Here is a 17671-nt window from a genome sequence, read left to right as displayed (position 1 = left end):
AGGAGTATTGCGAGTGGGCGCGCGTGTGCAAAGACGAGAAGAAAAAAGAAGACGACACGACCGAGAGACGAGAGGTATAGTTCGATAAGTATGAGGGAGTGTGTCGTACGGGCCGAAACGAAGTTTGCCAGACTCGAGGTTGCCAAACGCGACTTCGGAGAGCGAGCGGTAGAACGAGGCAGGAAGAACAAATATGTACCCGAGCCTGGTTCCGACGGATAAAGGATTTTTCTTGAACATGACGTAAGACTTTCCTAGGATAACCCTCCTCTTATTTTCTCGTTCTTTTTTTCCTTATAATACAGTTATTTTTATCTGTAACGTTTACGCGCGAAAATCGCGGTAACGATATATAATCAGCATAAGATTTTGTCACAGACCCCGCGGCGAAAATACGTGCCACGCTGTCTCACTGACGTTTCGTACTAGATCATTGTGTTAGAAACAGTTGATTTCGAGACATGCTACGCTTCTCACGTGCGCGACTGTCCTACGGCTGTTGTATACGAGAGTAGCCCTAAGGCACGGAATAAACTCACTCCGAGATACTTGCGGGGTGAGTATTTGGCGCTACGTGTGCGGCACGGCGTAGCGAAGTTTGCATCGAGACTGTCAGCCGCAGATCGTAAGGACAAATCCGTTTTCGAGTTTCGTTGGGTTACTAGTGAGCAAGGAATTTCCTTGATTACCAATACGAATCTTGAACAAGGATGGCCCATAATATATAAGTAGGCGTGAGTATATGTATAAGAAGAAGAAACTGTACCGCTTACATATATACATGTATAAATATTTATATATATATATATATATATATATATATATATATATATATATAAATATAAATATAAAGATTTAAAATGCGTTTCTTAGAAGAGAGAGAGCTTTAGTAAAGTCACAAATCAATGACGTCCAAAGTTTAACGTAGCCCAAGGCACATTACACGCAGTAGCGTATAATTAACTTCTTAACCCGTGAGCCGACAACGACTTTATAACATCCTGAATGTACATCCGGTGATGCCAAGCTATCTATCCCTGTAGCTTCAGAACAGACTAATTACTATCAGTCGGAGCGAGAATATCTCAGACAAATCAGGTGCTTTTTACGCCAACCGTGTCGCGCATTCATGGTCTAGCTCGAGATAGCGCGATTGGAATACAGATAAATGCGAATACGACTCATCGCAAGGAATAGGTAGCAAGCAATTTCCACCAATTGGCAATATTCCGCGCCGTTGGCGGCCGATCGAAGCGAGTCTTACTAGTAATTTCGGACGATTCACCGGAACCTCCGACGATACTTTCCACCACTGAAACGCGCCGTTTCATGAACACACATTCATCGATCGGGTCGTATCGACAACTTCGAAGCGTTTTCCGTTCTATCGACTGATCCGTTATCATTCTAATCGCGGGCATAAATCGTCGATAGATTTACGTCATAGACCAGGAGAGATAATTGGCGACGTTCGCAGCGTCCCAGCGAGAATCGGTAAGTACGATCGATCGTTAAAACGCGATAGAAAGTTCGCTTTATGAAGTGTAAATTTTTAATCAAGTGGAAAAAGTGGGGACCCTCATGCTGCCGGTCCCGCTTTCATTCTCCGCATGAAAACACGGAGTTACGGGAAAAGTTGGATCGCCGTTAGTTGGACGGAAAACTTGTGAGTTTTAACTTCGACCTACCTTTGAGTTCAAAATTATGTATAGAATCGTCCACAGAAATATTCATCTTATTTTTTGAATTATCAATATTAAAGAACAAATCTAAGCCAATTGGCAGTTTTTTTAATTTTGTTGAATTAAATAATCTCGTCGTAAGAAGCTTTCAAAATATATATAGTTAAAATTGTTTAACTTTTAAACAATTTTAAGTAAATATGTATCTTTACTAAAATCATTGAATTTGCATCAAGACGTAATTTCCAAATAGAAACTGTAATATCGTAAACTGTAATTTTATAATACTATTTAACATAATAAATTTAATTATATTTCCCATAATTTAGCAAGTATTTAGTATAAAAAAAAATCTTTAAAATTTGAAACAGAGATAGCTATCTTTCTTGTGAAATCGAGTAATGTGATATGCACAAAATTGCATAGCAATCCTACTTGTGTTACTAAGCAAATTCGGCAAAGTTTCAGTCTCCCCGACTTCGTTCTAACGGTGAAGTTCCCGCGATTCTGCCAGGAATAACACGGTAAACGTATTCCTTAAACCGGAAGTTTATCAGGGAATCCCGGCTGCGGTCAAGCGGATTCCACTACCTTGCACACACACACACACACACACACACACACACACACACACACACACACACACACACACACGCGCGCGCGCGCGCACACACACGTACACGCTTATAGACCCCTCTATTTTCCTTCAGGGGCGCAAAATATTCGAGCAATTTGGTGACACTGCCAAGCGTCCGTTGGGATCTTTTTATCCGTGGTGTTAGCCGGCTTAGTTTTATCGTGGACGCATTATCCTTCTTTCCCTTTTCGTCCCATTCCTTTCATCTCTTTTCTTCTCTCCTTTATGTTTCTCTCTCTCTCTTCATCTTCCCTCTCAATATCATTGCATCTTCTTCCCTCTCACCTCGTAGTACCAACTACATTCCGGCTCTTACCTATTCTGGATTAATGCCAGTGGTCTTGCCATCCCCGAATCTCCCCTTCGCCGTTCCGGACGAACATTACCTTCCAACCTCTTCCTTCTCTTTTCCGCTCTCGTCTTTTATGTATACCCGCTCTCTATCTCTCCCCTTTCCCTGTTTTCCGGCATACGACGCTTCGCTGGAGCAGTATAGATGTAAAGTTGGCAGTCGTAAACGAAGAATTACGAAGTCGAGCGTCGCTACCGGCGCAGGGCATCGTGTATACTCGTTGTCACGCTCCGTTTACCCTTCTAAGTCGAACCTCAGAGTTCAGATCTCGTCGCCTTCGCATCACCCGCAGTGGGTGTTAGAGGATGACAGATATGTTTATCGTAGTGGAAAATGCCAGCTCTCCTGGCGGGCGATTATTCATAGAAGGTGTATATGTCTCACTAAAGCATTCATCTATTATTATTCAAATACGCGTTTAGATTTATCTGCATATGCGTAATCTATGCAAATATACTTTAAATTATTCACAAATAAAAGATAGAATTATAAAATTATGATAATAATGATAATATATGGAAACAAAATAAAAATATGATTTATGCAATATCTTTTTTCAATTGCGTAGATTATTATTATTAGGATTTATATGAATTTTAATTCGATTTGGAATAATTTGCATGATTTGTTATATTTATTACACATGCATATTAATATTTCTTAATTCCTTCTCTTTATTTCCATTAAGACAAAAACATTATATTATTTATTAGTATTACAAAAATATATCAATAGAAGACAATTAGAACAAAACAATATTAAAAAACAATTTTTAATAAAAAAGAATGTTAAAATTTTTGAATATATATGTTTATGAAAACTATTATCCGCCGTTTAGTATTTAGAGGTAATTTAATCAATTCATGCAACCATATATTCAATGTAATAGAAACCAATCGTGCATATGAAATATATTTGATAAAATGTATTATTATGCTATACAGTATGTAATACAGCGATATATGTATTGTATTAAATGGTTCAATCAAAGAGATAACTTACTAATTCTATCAAATGGACCTTACTCTACATAATATCATACAATCACATATTGTCTCATTAGCAACGTATATGTGGGAGAGAAAGAAATAAATAGAGAGACAAATAGAGAGACAGAGAGAGAAAGAGAGAGAGAGAGAGAGAGAGAGAGAGAGAGAGAGATAGCGTTAATTAGTACCTAAATATTAAACATTAAACAGTCATCTTATATCCATCGCAATCTATTTCAATTACTAACGCTAAAACAAACAGTTTCACGACACCCCGGGGAATCTGGTCTTGAATTTCGTGTTCCTCGGAACGATCGTTTTATCTTGACGTATCGTCGGTGCGCGTCCCCGAAGTTACGTCGAAGATGATTTAAGGAGATAGATTTGCGCGCCGTTCCGGGTCTCACCGGTTTGCTGGCGCAGGGACATCTTAATTGGTTTAGGTTTTCCTGATATCGAATTTTACGAGGCGGCCAGCAAGGAATGCGGTACTCCGTACGCTTAGCGTCATAAAGATAACTATCATGCCGAAGAAATACTACGATATCACGTATAATTCATAGGAAGATAACTTTTTTTTATCAAAAAACTTTATTATATACACGAATTGTATATACATACATATTATATATACATATTATATATACGAATATATATATATATATATATATATATATATAAAATGCATATAAATATTGCATAGACGATGTATATACGTATACATATGCATACATAACATTTTCATGTACGCGGTTGAGAAATACGAATAGCGAGTGGTCGGGACAATGAAAATTCCTAAGCGAAAATTGCGACAGTAGAATTCATTTTAAAGGCGTGCATACATGGTTTTGTAGGGAAAATCCTAAAGGGATGGGCACGGATAACGCTTATGTACCGCGAAAGTTTTTTTTGCTGTCGTTGTATGTACATGTATGAGCATACATGACAAGCGCTTTATTCCCCTGATTTGCTGTACTTTTCACGCACGTGACAAAGTAGGCCGAGAGTGGCATTGTGACGGATATGCCGCGATGTATTCCAACTGGGACGATTCGGCACAACGAGAATAATGATCATTACCAGCGCTGTTAGCAATATATTGTCACAAAAAAAAATTTACCAACATTCTAGCTTAATTTATGTAGTATGATAAAATGAAATTTTAGACAAAGACATAGAAATGATTATTTTTTTTAATGTGCATCTTTTAAACATTATTTATTTCAATTGATTTAAATCTATAATGTTAGCTATTTTAGATACATTTTAATTTTTAAATCAATATTTATTGAAATAAAATCATATTTTTTAAGTACTTTTAATTTTAACAGATATTTTTTAAATTAATTATTATTTATTATTGTATGTGAAAATTGAACATTTCTAATAATTTATAATTATTTTAATTTTCTACGTTTACGTTTTTAGTTTTTCTATCATAGTCTTTCTATCATAAGATAGTTTCAGTATAAAATAATCAATATCCGGTATCTTATAATTCTATTTTTTAGAGAAATGAGATATAATATTCTTTACTACTTAAATTCCGCTCCACTTAAGATTAAAGATTAATATGATGAGCTACAATATACTTTTACGAAATAATTTTACATTTTATCTCTGAACATTTATAGCATTTATCTTTTATATTTAATTACATTTCTGTTCCTATTCTTTTCATACGTAATAATAAGCTAAAAAGAATACCGTTATGTCATATCATATAGCTACAGGATTTTTATTAATATCTTCTCTGCTAGCTTTCAGATCTACAAGTTTTTAAGTCTTCCCTTTACAATTTAACTCGGGCAGATGTAATTTCAGTCCTGAGCTGCTCGTAAAAATTCATAATTCCCAACTACTTGTACGCTATTAAATTTAATATTAACCCTATGAAAGTTCTCGACCAGATGTTGATACGGCATATAATTTTAAGAAATTGCCGGTGAAATTAATCCGATAAATATTACAATGCCGAACATTAGGGCAATAATGCCGGCGACATTACCACAATAGTTACAAACGTTCTTATTACATCCCCCCCCTCCCTCCCACACACACACACACACACACATAATTATAACTCTTCTAATTACCATGCCATTGTTGAATGGCGCCAAGTCATTGCCAACTACTTTTGCTGCCCTTGCCTTTAACTACACAGTAAATCCACACTCGTGAAATATTCCAATTATAATTGCCTCTAACTTTTTTTCATATATGGACCGAGGACTTACAATTGCGGACGAGAAAATTATTCTCCATGGACTCGCGGCTTGGTGCAATTCGGTCGACCAAGGGACCATATCATGAATGCGCTAGCTCGCATATGGTCATTACATTAAAACACGCGGAATCGGGGAAAATTCGTTGCTAGCACTCTTACTTATTGTACCTCATATTCGGGGTTATGCGATTTGCCATGCGATTTCAGATATTCCTTTAGAAATGACCCGTTGTGTTACTTTATACTCGGATAAGTTCTTTCAAAAGCGTTGTTTCAAAGGATGTGTTAAAAGCCTTCGAAGTAATAATAGGATTTCGCTTTGTTCGTGAACGTGCCAGTCCGGTTACGCCTAGCTGCAATAAGTATTACAATAATTGACGTGACTCGGCACACGGTGAACAAAGGGAGAAACCATACTTGCATTCATCGGCTGTACTGACGTTCATCATGGCACGTAAAGCTACGCCCATTCTATGATGTACGGCTAATGGACGTAATTACTGTGTCGGCAGTAATCGTTATTCGTGCAAATCATTATTATTAATGTGTGTACTGTCTTTACAACGTATATACATACGTACATCGTATATACATAAGGCAATACATTTCCATAAATTTCATCTTAACAATCAATGCTTGTATCTACTGCATGTATATAGTTTATAAATATGATTTAACTACAGTACATATACAAGGATCTTTTAGATGGCAATAGATTTGTAAAAATGTAAGAAAGTTTTATAAATTAACATGATTAAATTTTAAATAGTAATTTAAGAATAATGATAGCAAAAAGTTTATTTCAACGTGTACATATTATAGATCTCTAGCTCATTAAAAACTTACTTTTATATAGCCTGACTGTTTCGTTTGCGCATATATGATCATGTAAAAATTTTATGGCACAGAAATATCTACACCTTGTTACTAACAACGTATTACAGCAAGGAAAGCACTATTATCAACCTTCATACGCGGAATATTACGTTGTACGTGATGTCGGCACACTACAATGGGAACTTGCGTGCACGTGTATTTTCATGTACATGTACATGTATGCAGCTCACGTTCCGCGCTTTTGTCATGAATTTTCATGCCAAATTTCATGCATATACATTCATAAATACAAATCTCATATTTTTTAAGTAAAATGTTGGGTAGCTTTATATGACTGTGCTGAAGGATTTATTATCCGTAGAGCCGAGGATCTCCGAGAACATTACTAACCGTGTTATCTTTGTTGACGTATTTAAAACGTTCAACATTTAAATACATTATCATAATGCATTTTAAAGATATTCGTACAATGTATGTATTGCACAACAATGAAACATCATTTATGTAATATCGCAATATAATACGATTAAATATATATATATATATATATATATATATATATATATATATAAAATTGTAAAAAATTAATAGTTGAAATTATTTGATCGCGTCTGATCTGACCTCTTTTCCATTTATATCATTCAATCAGTGATATCAAAATTTGGGTATCAAGCTTTTATTCATAACGCTTTTCTTCCTAACTTGATCAATAATAATAGTTTTCTCCTAGTTTGCTTTATTGATTTTCGCTAGCGTTAAATAAAATTCTTTTCTCGTTTTTTAAAATACAAATTCTCAAACTCATGCAGATTGTGCATCCATCAATTTTATACTATACGATGCGACATGTCAGTCACGTCGCAAAGATTCTAAATACTTTCTCCATTTTACATGAAGCACCGACTTTTCACGAGACGGAAGTAGAATCTCCAAGAAATGCCGATAATTTTACGATATTCGTAAGCTATTTTAAATTTTCTGACATTTCGTTTTATTTACAATAAAATACTATAACAATATTCAATCCTTCAAGCAATGTAACTTGATTCGCTGATGACAATTTGCAATTGAATTTAATTAAAAAAAATATAAAAAAAAAGTACTTTTTGATTATCATTAATTTAATTATATTACGTAAAAAGTTAAAGAGAGAAGAGAGAGAGAGAGAGAGAGAGAGAGAGAGAGAGAGAGAGAGAGAGAGAGAGAAAAGAAAAAGGATAAAATCTTATTTATAGAATGTTCATTATGATTAAAAAATGTTAGATTTCCAAATATAAAATACCGATTAAACTTTTAACGTGCAATAACATTTTATAATAATACTATGCAGAATATGTTAAATATACTTGATATTGGAAATGTAAATATCAGATAATACTTATAGGAAGTTCTTTTTGAGCATGAATAAAAAATGCAGATTATCTTCCATTAAAACCATTTCAGACGACAAATATATATGACAAATGGTTTTCTGTGTCAAAATTTCTTTATGAAAGTCATAAATTAAGAGAGTGCAAAATGTGCAAGAAAATATAATAATACATATTATGTATAAAATATAGATTTAAATCAATATAAAATTTAAATAAATTTCAAAAACATTATTGAAAAATTAATGTAAATGTTTATAATAATAAACGTAACATAATAGAAAAATAATAATCAAGCTATTTTGGAGAGAAGACTACTCAAATTTTCCGTTCTTTTTTTCGCTCAATGTGATAAAATGTATTTTCTGCCTTGCATACGAAAATCGATTTTGTGGTTACTGATTAAACTTAGTCGGTCATTCTCCGCTTAAAGAAATATCAAGAACTAACCACGATCTACAACGTATGCATTTCGTCTATAATACGAATCGTTCCCACGAACATTGCTTGGAATGGTTCATGTCCGGAAGTAATTTAAGCCTGGGAACGAGTTAAATTTTCTTCCAGTTCGACGGGAGAGGTCAGTCGGGCGCGATATAATGAAATATCGATTACGCGGTCTGCGGCATTACCGAAATCGTTTTCCTGGCACTCGTTCATGTTGGCCCAAATTATTCCGCTCACTGCACCTAGATACTTTTATGCGTAGTATTTTCGTTGTACATACATATGTTATTTTTTTTTTAAATATCTCCTTTTTAAAAAAGAATTTTTATGCATGATATATTTATATAGTATGTTCAATTTAATTATTTTATTTAATTCTAAAAACTTAATTACTTAATTAAAACATATTTTAATAACTAAATAATAAAATGTAATCTAATCTTTTGATAAATATCTGTTAGAATTTTTTATTCAATCCTTTATTTTAGCAAAGATTAAATTTAAAAAAAAAGTAATAAAATTTACATTAAATTTACAATAAATAGAATTTAAGATATTCTATCTAACACTAAAAATTATAAAAATTTACACTATATATACTAATATCGTATAACTTCGATCTACATCTCGATCTGTTCTTCAATCTACATTTGTTAAATGTTTGTGTTAGGAAAGGAACATAAATTTGAAAAATGAAAAGAAGTTTCCATCGGGTTCAATTTGATCCTTAATGTCCTAATGTAATTTGTAAAGGAAAATTCCCGATTTAGTTGCAGAGTAAGAGAGGAGAAAGAGAGAGATGCGGGTGATCCATTACACTTTGTACGAACAGACCACTCTTTGCAGTTCTTTTTTATACATGGAACAAAATGTATGTTTCCGCGACGACCGAGAACAACGAGCACGCATCTCCCGGTGGAATTCGCGCGTAATAGTGCCTGCGCGCACGCTCACTTGTTCATACAGATAAATTTCCACAGTGGCGAGGGGCATACGAGCGGCACGGCTTCGTTTTGCGGGGCGTAATTGCCGCTACCGAAATCGATGAATATTTCAGCGCGTACAGTGGCGCACGAGTACGAATGCAGCCGCGTACTTGCGCCCGTACACCTCACACATACTCGCACACGTACTTCCCTTACTCACCACCCTCTCGCTTTCACTCGCCCACCCTCTTATTCTCACTCTCATATCACAGTATCTGTCCTGCGTCCTCCCCCTCCCCTTGCCGTTCCCCCAATGGCTGGCAACGGCGAATATGTTTATTCATGCGGTTATTTATTAGTTCGGGCAATTAGCATTAATTAGCGCAATCTGGTACTCCGTTCTACCTCGCAGCGGCACGTCCGCAAGCCGCGAGCAGCGCGACGCTGTGTGGTCGTAATGTTTTGGTGGTACACAACGAGATCGGTAACGGACAGTAAGCTACCAGCCACGACTGGATTTGTAAATTCTGATAGCTTTCTTTCCTGATTATATAAAAAAAGATTATCTCAGAATCTTTTATCAATGTGTTTCCTTTTTCTTTTATAAATTAATGAACATTTTCCTTATCTAAAATATAAACAAAAATTCAAAATTTTATTCTTCACAAAATTTTATTCTTATGCAAAATGCTAAATTTTTTATTTAAACAAACAGTTAATTCCTTTTAATAATATTTAAATAAAATTTATTAAATAAAATTTATGCGTTTATATAATGTACAAAAAAGAGATGAGATAATTGATAAAGATTCTGGAAATAATTTTATTAAAAATTATTTGTAAAATTATTATTAATAAATGTTAATTGTTAATAACTTTTATTTTAGTTTTTAGTAAAACTTGTATACAGAGATATGTTATTTGTTATTAAAATATTACAACAAATTATTATATAGATAATATCAATAAATACATTTTATTTTAAACATGTTACCAAAGTAAAATAATAAAATCATATTTTTATTCCCGATTATTATAATTGTTACAATAACCAATATGTTACAAGTGCAAATAAATCGTGCGCAATGACTTTAATTGCCACGATATCATAGGCAATACTCCGGTGAGAAAGCAGAGAGAGAACCAGTTAAGTGAATGTTGAAGAGATAATAGCCTCCTTTCTGACGTAGAGAGATCACTTTGTTTTATGACCGTGAGCAATCAATTTGTCGCTTCATTCTGATACCCTTTTCACTGGTCAATTTCATATAGTTACGAAACAAGTTGCGGCTGGAGTTCTCTCGTTTCTGGCGTCATGTCATGTAAAGTTTAAAGAAAACAGAATCAAAACTTTCGCGACAGCCACTAAAAATAAAAAATAATGTACGTAATAATTTAACATTGAATTGTGATTACAAAAAATACAAAACATTATTTTTTATCGATTTATTATCTTATCTTACAGATTAATAAAATGCATAAAAAAAGATATTTGCAAATGAAAATAACCTAATATTAGAAAATAAATTGAAAAAAATGTAAATTTTTACACAAAATGCACATTTTTAAATAATAAAATTCGTTTTACAGAAATTAAAATTATATAAAAGCAAATATCACTTTCAATGTGATATCATTGAAGTTGTAAAAACTTTTTTACAAATGGTATAAAATTAGGAAATTTTTTTAATATTTCTACATGTCTTCTCAATTATCTTCACTAATTTTTTTCAACTTGATTTTGATCTTATTTTTATAATTCAGATAAAGAGTTACATCTCTTTTTCGAAAGTACTAAAATGAAAAATCAATTTCTGTCACGTAAATTTAAGTCAATAAAATAATGCAAGAAAATTTTTCCGGAGGTCCTATAACTTCCGAAGGTATAAGATTTATATTTAAGGAATTCTATATTCACGTTTTATCATAGAAGAGATAATAATAATAATAATAATAATAATAATAATAATAATAATAATAATAACAATAATAATAATACTCTCAACTAATAGAAATGAAAGATTTAAAAATCAGATTATTCAAGAAGATTATAATATCATATTCATTTTCTGGATGCATCGCGTCCACCCGTGTTATTCACGCGATAATAGAACAGAAAGGATTGGCAAGATACTAGGCAGACCGGAGCATTAGCATAAATCCGATAAAGATTCCCGGTATTATGAGGATCCAAATTCCTGGCCGTTAAGCCTGTCCTCTTTCCCCGCGTAACTATACCCGCTATCGTGAATGCGGCGCGTTGGTTCGTGCATGCAGCGTTCGCGAAAAGACAATGGACTCCGATGGCGAGAGATGGAGTAAGAGAAGTTCATTAGTCGCTGCCGCGTCTCTTTGCATTAAGTATTGATAACGGAGAACTCTCGAAATAGCGAGCGAAAGGACCGCGACGGGCTGGGATGCGGAAGTGGGACATGGTCTTTGTCCGTAACTACTTCTTCGCTGGATTCTACGATTCGCGGGAAAGTTAGGTGAGAGGTATCGTCTTGGCGATGTCACGACGACTACTTGCCCGCGGAATTCGTCTTTGATATTGCTGAGTAGAGACACATCGCAGATGCATTGGTGGCAAAGGTACCACATCAAACGGACCCACTCCAAGCCGACTTCGCGCACCAATCCCCAATTATCGTCGAGTGTGCCTGTAAAGTCGTTTCCTTGAGTCGCTGTCGTTGTCGCGCTCTAATCGGTTGTCAAGTAGCGGTTTCTACGTGTAATACGTTCAGTTAACGACCTACCCTCTAGATCAATGAGCGTATATAGCCAAGTTGTGTCCACGATGACGTAATAAGCTGATGTAATAAGCAAAACCTCGAAAAAACTTTCATAAATGGTCATTCCTTTTTAAAGACTCTTGTCATTTGTGGAAAATACATTTGTATTCAATTACACAAGGTAGCTTTATTTTGAAAATGGGGGCATAACAATAATAGCACAGCTAAAATAATTGGAAATAGAAGTAAATGTATCTATTTTTTTCAGCATACAAATAATGATACAGTAGAAAGATTGAAATATGTATAAAAGAACATAAAGGTTGCTACTCAAAAATTGATGAACATTGAGCAATGAGAATAAAAGCGTTGGACAAATTTCTAATTTTGACATATGCAATTATTATTAATTGAACAATGTTTTATTTATGAAAATGGGATAAAGCGCTGTGCTTGAAAGACGCGGTGACCCATATTACACCAAATAAGCATGATTAATTGAGCATGATTCAGCTTAACTCTTCTGTTTCTCCGCGCATAAAGTAAGGGTAATTTCTGATAAATGATGCTTTGTTCCACGTCCAATTAGCAAATGTAGCATGTAATAACCGTAGCGCAAAAATAAATTTTAAATTACAAAGTTGTGCAAACTTCATGAGTTTAAGAAGACAATGCATATTAAAAAGAGATTTATTTTTTCTAGTCTAGTTAATATTAATAAGTTAATAATGTGTATAATCCTCCGAACGTTATGTAGTTAGAAACATATTGAAAACATGCATTTTATTAAATACGTCGAAATGCTTTTCAGGTTTGTTGAGAACCGCAGTAATGCTCATCGATGCAACTTTCCCCTCGAGTATTTGTCCTCTGCACCGCGCTTAATGCACAAATATATATATATATCGTTTTCTGCTGTTCTTTTATCTCGTTTAAAAGCGGCAGTCCAAAGAGATTCATGCGCATGTATAGGTACGTAACCGGAAAGGTAATCGTTCGAACGTATCCTCCCAGTTCGGTCGGAGGGTACATCAGGACGTTCCCCCGAAGTTTTATTACCCCTGTTTTTGTCAACCCCCAGAGGGGGTGATCGTTTCTTTCTCTTAGCAGAGATATTTCACTATGGTTAAAAAGAAAGAGAGAAACAGAGACGCTCGCCTCTTAAACGTTTGAACCCATTCGAGCGAAGTAGATCGAGAAATAAGGAGGGGGCAAAGGGGATAGTTACCCGCACTGCAGAATTGCCATTTTCCGGCCTCTCCCTCTCTATTTTACTCCCCTAATCCCAACGCCATAAATTAACTGGGACGGAAGTTCGATACGTTAGTCGCATTTGTCCACAGTACACCCGAAATAAAGAGGATCTCGTAAAATCATGAGTATACGCGAGACAGTGCAGAGAATTATTTCCCTCGATGCAACATCGAGGTTCTATCTTACGGTTAAAGAAGGCCGGCTGTACGTCTATCTCAACTACTTAAGGCATCGATTCCTGTACCTTTCTAATGAGCGAAAATAGTGATAAATATTTACACCGATCTATTCTCATGTTACAATTTGTTCTAAATAATAAACTAAACGCAACTGGTTATTCGTTTACGTCATATTGATATTTTGTGCACATGTCCAGATGTGATTTCTTCCCTAAACATTTTGGAGTGTGTGATCGATATATTACAGATACGATAAATATTTAGTTGTCTCAGGGAATCTCCAATATTTGCACAATTTCTAAATGGATTTAATTTCGGGATAATCTTGCTTATTAATCAATATTATTAGATCACTGTTTATTTTCTATGACAAATCTGTTTGCTTTAACGTTGTGCATATATATTTTATAGAATAATGTAAATTTTGTTATATTAAATTACATTATTATATTAAATCGATTACATTAAATTACGTATATGTATGTATCAAAATACGCAACATATTAAATTATGAACTCTATTTTAAAATCTAATGTGACTTATATGTTCGTTCAAAGTAGGTTGTAGTCAAATTTACATTTATTTTCTTCTTGTGTCTCGCATTATTTTATGATTTAACTTAAGACAAGTGATCCGTTGAATCAATATCTCGGTAAATCTCTCACCTAATTTTCATCTCTGAATAACGCCTTGTAGCATTGTATATTAATGATCGCTCCATACTATACAGCATGCACACAATGGCATGCCGCGAACAATAGTGCGCATCGATTCGAATGAGTCAATCATGGCCAATCTAATTTGGATAAGATCGAAGCACATGGAACGTGATTCACGATCTGTGCTATATTATTGATAGTAATTTCAACAATAGAGACAAAACATCTCAATACGTCTTTTTTTTATAAGATATTCTAAGATGTTAGTAATTTTAATATTTAAAAATGATATGCTTATAATTGAGCATAACCATCTATTTGCATACTACGCGTAATTTTTAAGGAATTATTTTAATATTAATTTCTTCTCATCAAAAGATCAAAAATGCTTTTTTTTTTTACATTTAAATTTTAATTGTAAAATATCTTTCAAACTATTTGAAGTTTAAATTTACTATATTCTAAATTAAATGTTGCTTAACATTAAGAAATAAAAGAAGTATTGCATTGTTCATTAATATATAATTTCATTAATATATAATTTAAAGCGTAATAGAGATTTTTTTTTTAATTGGAATTACGAAGAAAAGAGAACTTCCTAAACATATTTATTTATAATTAGTAGAACAATGATGATTAATTTTCTGTTTCTTAGATTCTCAAGAATGTATTGAAATTATGTAAGATAATGATTTCTAATTTATAAATCTGACACAAATTTTACAATCTAAATTACAATGTTGTCTAATGATGTTATTGAAAAATGTTTTGTTTATTCAGTATACATTGTACAGAAACGTCGCATCGCGGTGAAAATATATACATAGAGAAATGTAAAACACAGTGATCCTCTAACTGAAGTGTAAATAGGAACGCCGTAAAACTAATCCGGGGATTTGTCTCGGATAGTGCTTTGTTAGCCTTAAATTAAATGAGTGTCGTGCTGTTGCCAAGGCTTTTTTGGCAGTCAATGTGGAAAGGCTTTTGGTAGGTGGGACGAACTCGTCGAGAAAAGGGAGCGAAGTGAGCGAAGAGAAAAAGGACAATGAGGAAAGTAGAAAAGCTTCACTCGCACTCGTCGTCTCGTCCGTTCGTTATTGTCGGTGGGTAAGGATCGTGCCAGGGATTGGACGTGGAAAAAAGTTCCCTGGTACGGAAGGATTCTCGCCTTCATGAAAACTCTGAGGTTTTATAGATGGGGATAAATAATGTATCAGGATATTGAGGGATAATCGCGCCGCGGTAAGAAGAATCGAGGGCTCGGGCCAATCGGTGGGTTAGATACTCACCACACCCCAATGTGTACATCAACTATAATCTCAAGTTTCGTTGAAAACGCGATCGTAGATAAATTGAGCCAAGTTTTGGCGTGTTCTTTGTGCTAGGCGCTGATTCCACTTTTTATCTCGAGAATTTTATCTTGATTCCGAAAAGCCAGAGTGAAAGTAGACCGCAAAGAAACATGAAAGAGAAATTAAATTTCTTGTGATAACGTTATCACAGACGTATGCGATACTTTGCACGTTTCCATCTGTACGAAACTGACACGCCGTTTTGATAATGAAGCAATCTACATTGGTAGAAAATGTACCTCGATAGGCAACCTAATTTGTTGTAAAAAGCCAAAAATTTAACTTATGATATGTAAAATATAACTATTGCATTTAATCGAAAGAAAAGCATACAGTAAATATTAATGTTTTATCGAATTGAAGAAATATTATTTAATACTAGAAATATTTATTAAGTTATTAAGAAATCCAATATTTCTGATTGATAATTTATAACACATGCGTTGATAGATTGCTTCTTCTTGACAGAAGCAAATTGCACAAATAAAATGCAAGTGTCGTGTACCTATCATGTATAGTTCATCGTGCATGACGCGACGTTATTTTGCTTATGTTGCAACATGTTACGGCATGTCATTAAATTAATGCTGAAATCCTGTAGCATACAAACTGTTGAAAGTTGCCGACCAACTCAAATTCTAAAATCATATGACCTCGATGCCACAATATGACGTGCTGTTTTCTAACAAATTATGGTCGCAGAAAATAATATTAAGATACCCGTATGTGTACTTACAAATAAAATATTTATTTGTCATTCTCTTAAAATCATTTATCTCATAGTTATAAATGTTGAAATTTGGTGCAAATAAAAAAAACATTATTAATACATTTAAAAAAGTAAATAATGTTGTTCTTTATTAAAATAAATGTTGGAAGTTAAAAATAAGCTGTATTTGAAATACAAACATGTAATATTTATCTATTGATATTTACATAATTTTTTTATCGTTTGTGTTAATAAATGTAAAACAGAATGTTGAGAACGCACCGAATATGTTCCGAATAAAGTAGGTAGTATTTATACAAGAAATAGTTATTAATTTATAGCGCGGACCAAGTTCTAATGATAACTCACCGCTTTCATTTATTTTTTACATCGTCTTTCGCACACGGTTCGCGTTTGTAACTTTAATATAAATTTATACCACCTGCATACAGAGAAAATATACTACAAGAGCACTAGTAGTTAGAAATACGAAAAGACGTATGTTACAGTAAACATCGCAACATATCGCAATTTTCAAACGATGTAATTAACATTAACTTCGCGGAGTGGCCGAAGCAAACTTTACGTAACAGATTCGTGACGCTGTTATAACCGAATAGGTCACGTACTAGTCCTATACACGCCGTTTTCGAACATAAGCAAGACAGCGATTACTTTCAATGTTAGCGTACGACGAACTTCATCATCACTGACCTTCCACAAGGGATGGACGAGCGAGGAACACCTGCGCGACGACGTAAATCGCTGACACAATAATGCGGATCAGCGACATCCATCTAGAACTTGGCGTGACGCCACGACGAGAAAGGATGATTCGCGCCGGAATCTCGGTGCGGACTGACACACGAGGGGTTTACCCGGTTCGGTGGCGGCTGGAGTAAAAGAGAGGGTAAGAAAGAGCGGTAGGGAGAGATGTAGCAAGAGCGAGAGCGGAAAAGAGATAGAGTGATAGAGCGAGCAAGAGAGAGAGGGACGGAGAGGGGGGTGGAATGAGACGAGAGGGAGAGAGCGTGATCCTTTCTGGTCTGCCGTGAGCTTTAGGGTTGGTGGTTCGCATGCGCCCGTCGGGGTTCACGTGCCCTCCGCCATCACAAACCGTAAGACCCGCCTTCCTCGTACTGGAGACACGTTCTTAAGGTAGCGAGAAACACACGTAGACACCAACGCTAGTTGCATGGTACTCGACCGCCGAAGTCCCCTTAGGATAGATAAATGATCGAACGTCCTGCGTTAAACAAGTAGACGCTGGATTATGTTTCTGTTTATACAATCTGCGTCGCTCTCTAGAAGTAGCGAAA

At 34.6% G+C, this 17671-nt stretch overlaps 1 protein-coding gene across 10 annotated transcripts in view; it reads right to left on the bottom strand.

The window, feature by feature from the left end:
• Positions 1 to 17671, bottom strand: part of LOC105426441 (Dpr-interacting protein kappa) — a 164260-nt gene that overhangs the window by 55151 nt on the left and 91438 nt on the right. For 8 of the 10 annotated variants that reach the window (XM_089071389.1, XM_011637665.2, XM_011637669.2 and 5 more), the window contains exon 1: positions 17067 to 17223. The exons of the other annotated variants lie outside the window; for them this stretch is intronic. In XM_089071389.1, the coding sequence (XP_088927515.1) occupies positions 17067 to 17145 (79 nt within the window). In that variant the 5' untranslated portion in view covers positions 17146 to 17223. Of the gene's footprint in view, positions 1 to 17066; positions 17224 to 17671 lie in introns of those variants that run through there. 10 annotated transcript variants of the gene reach the window in all.

Source organism: Pogonomyrmex barbatus, unplaced genomic scaffold, assembly GCF_055798465.1.
Source record: "Pogonomyrmex barbatus isolate J1 unplaced genomic scaffold, ASM5579846v1 scaffold12, whole genome shotgun sequence".
Taxonomy (NCBI): domain Eukaryota; kingdom Metazoa; phylum Arthropoda; class Insecta; order Hymenoptera; family Formicidae; genus Pogonomyrmex; species Pogonomyrmex barbatus.
The sequence above is the reverse complement of the archived record's forward strand: the minus strand, read 5'-3'. Positions and strand labels throughout refer to the sequence as shown.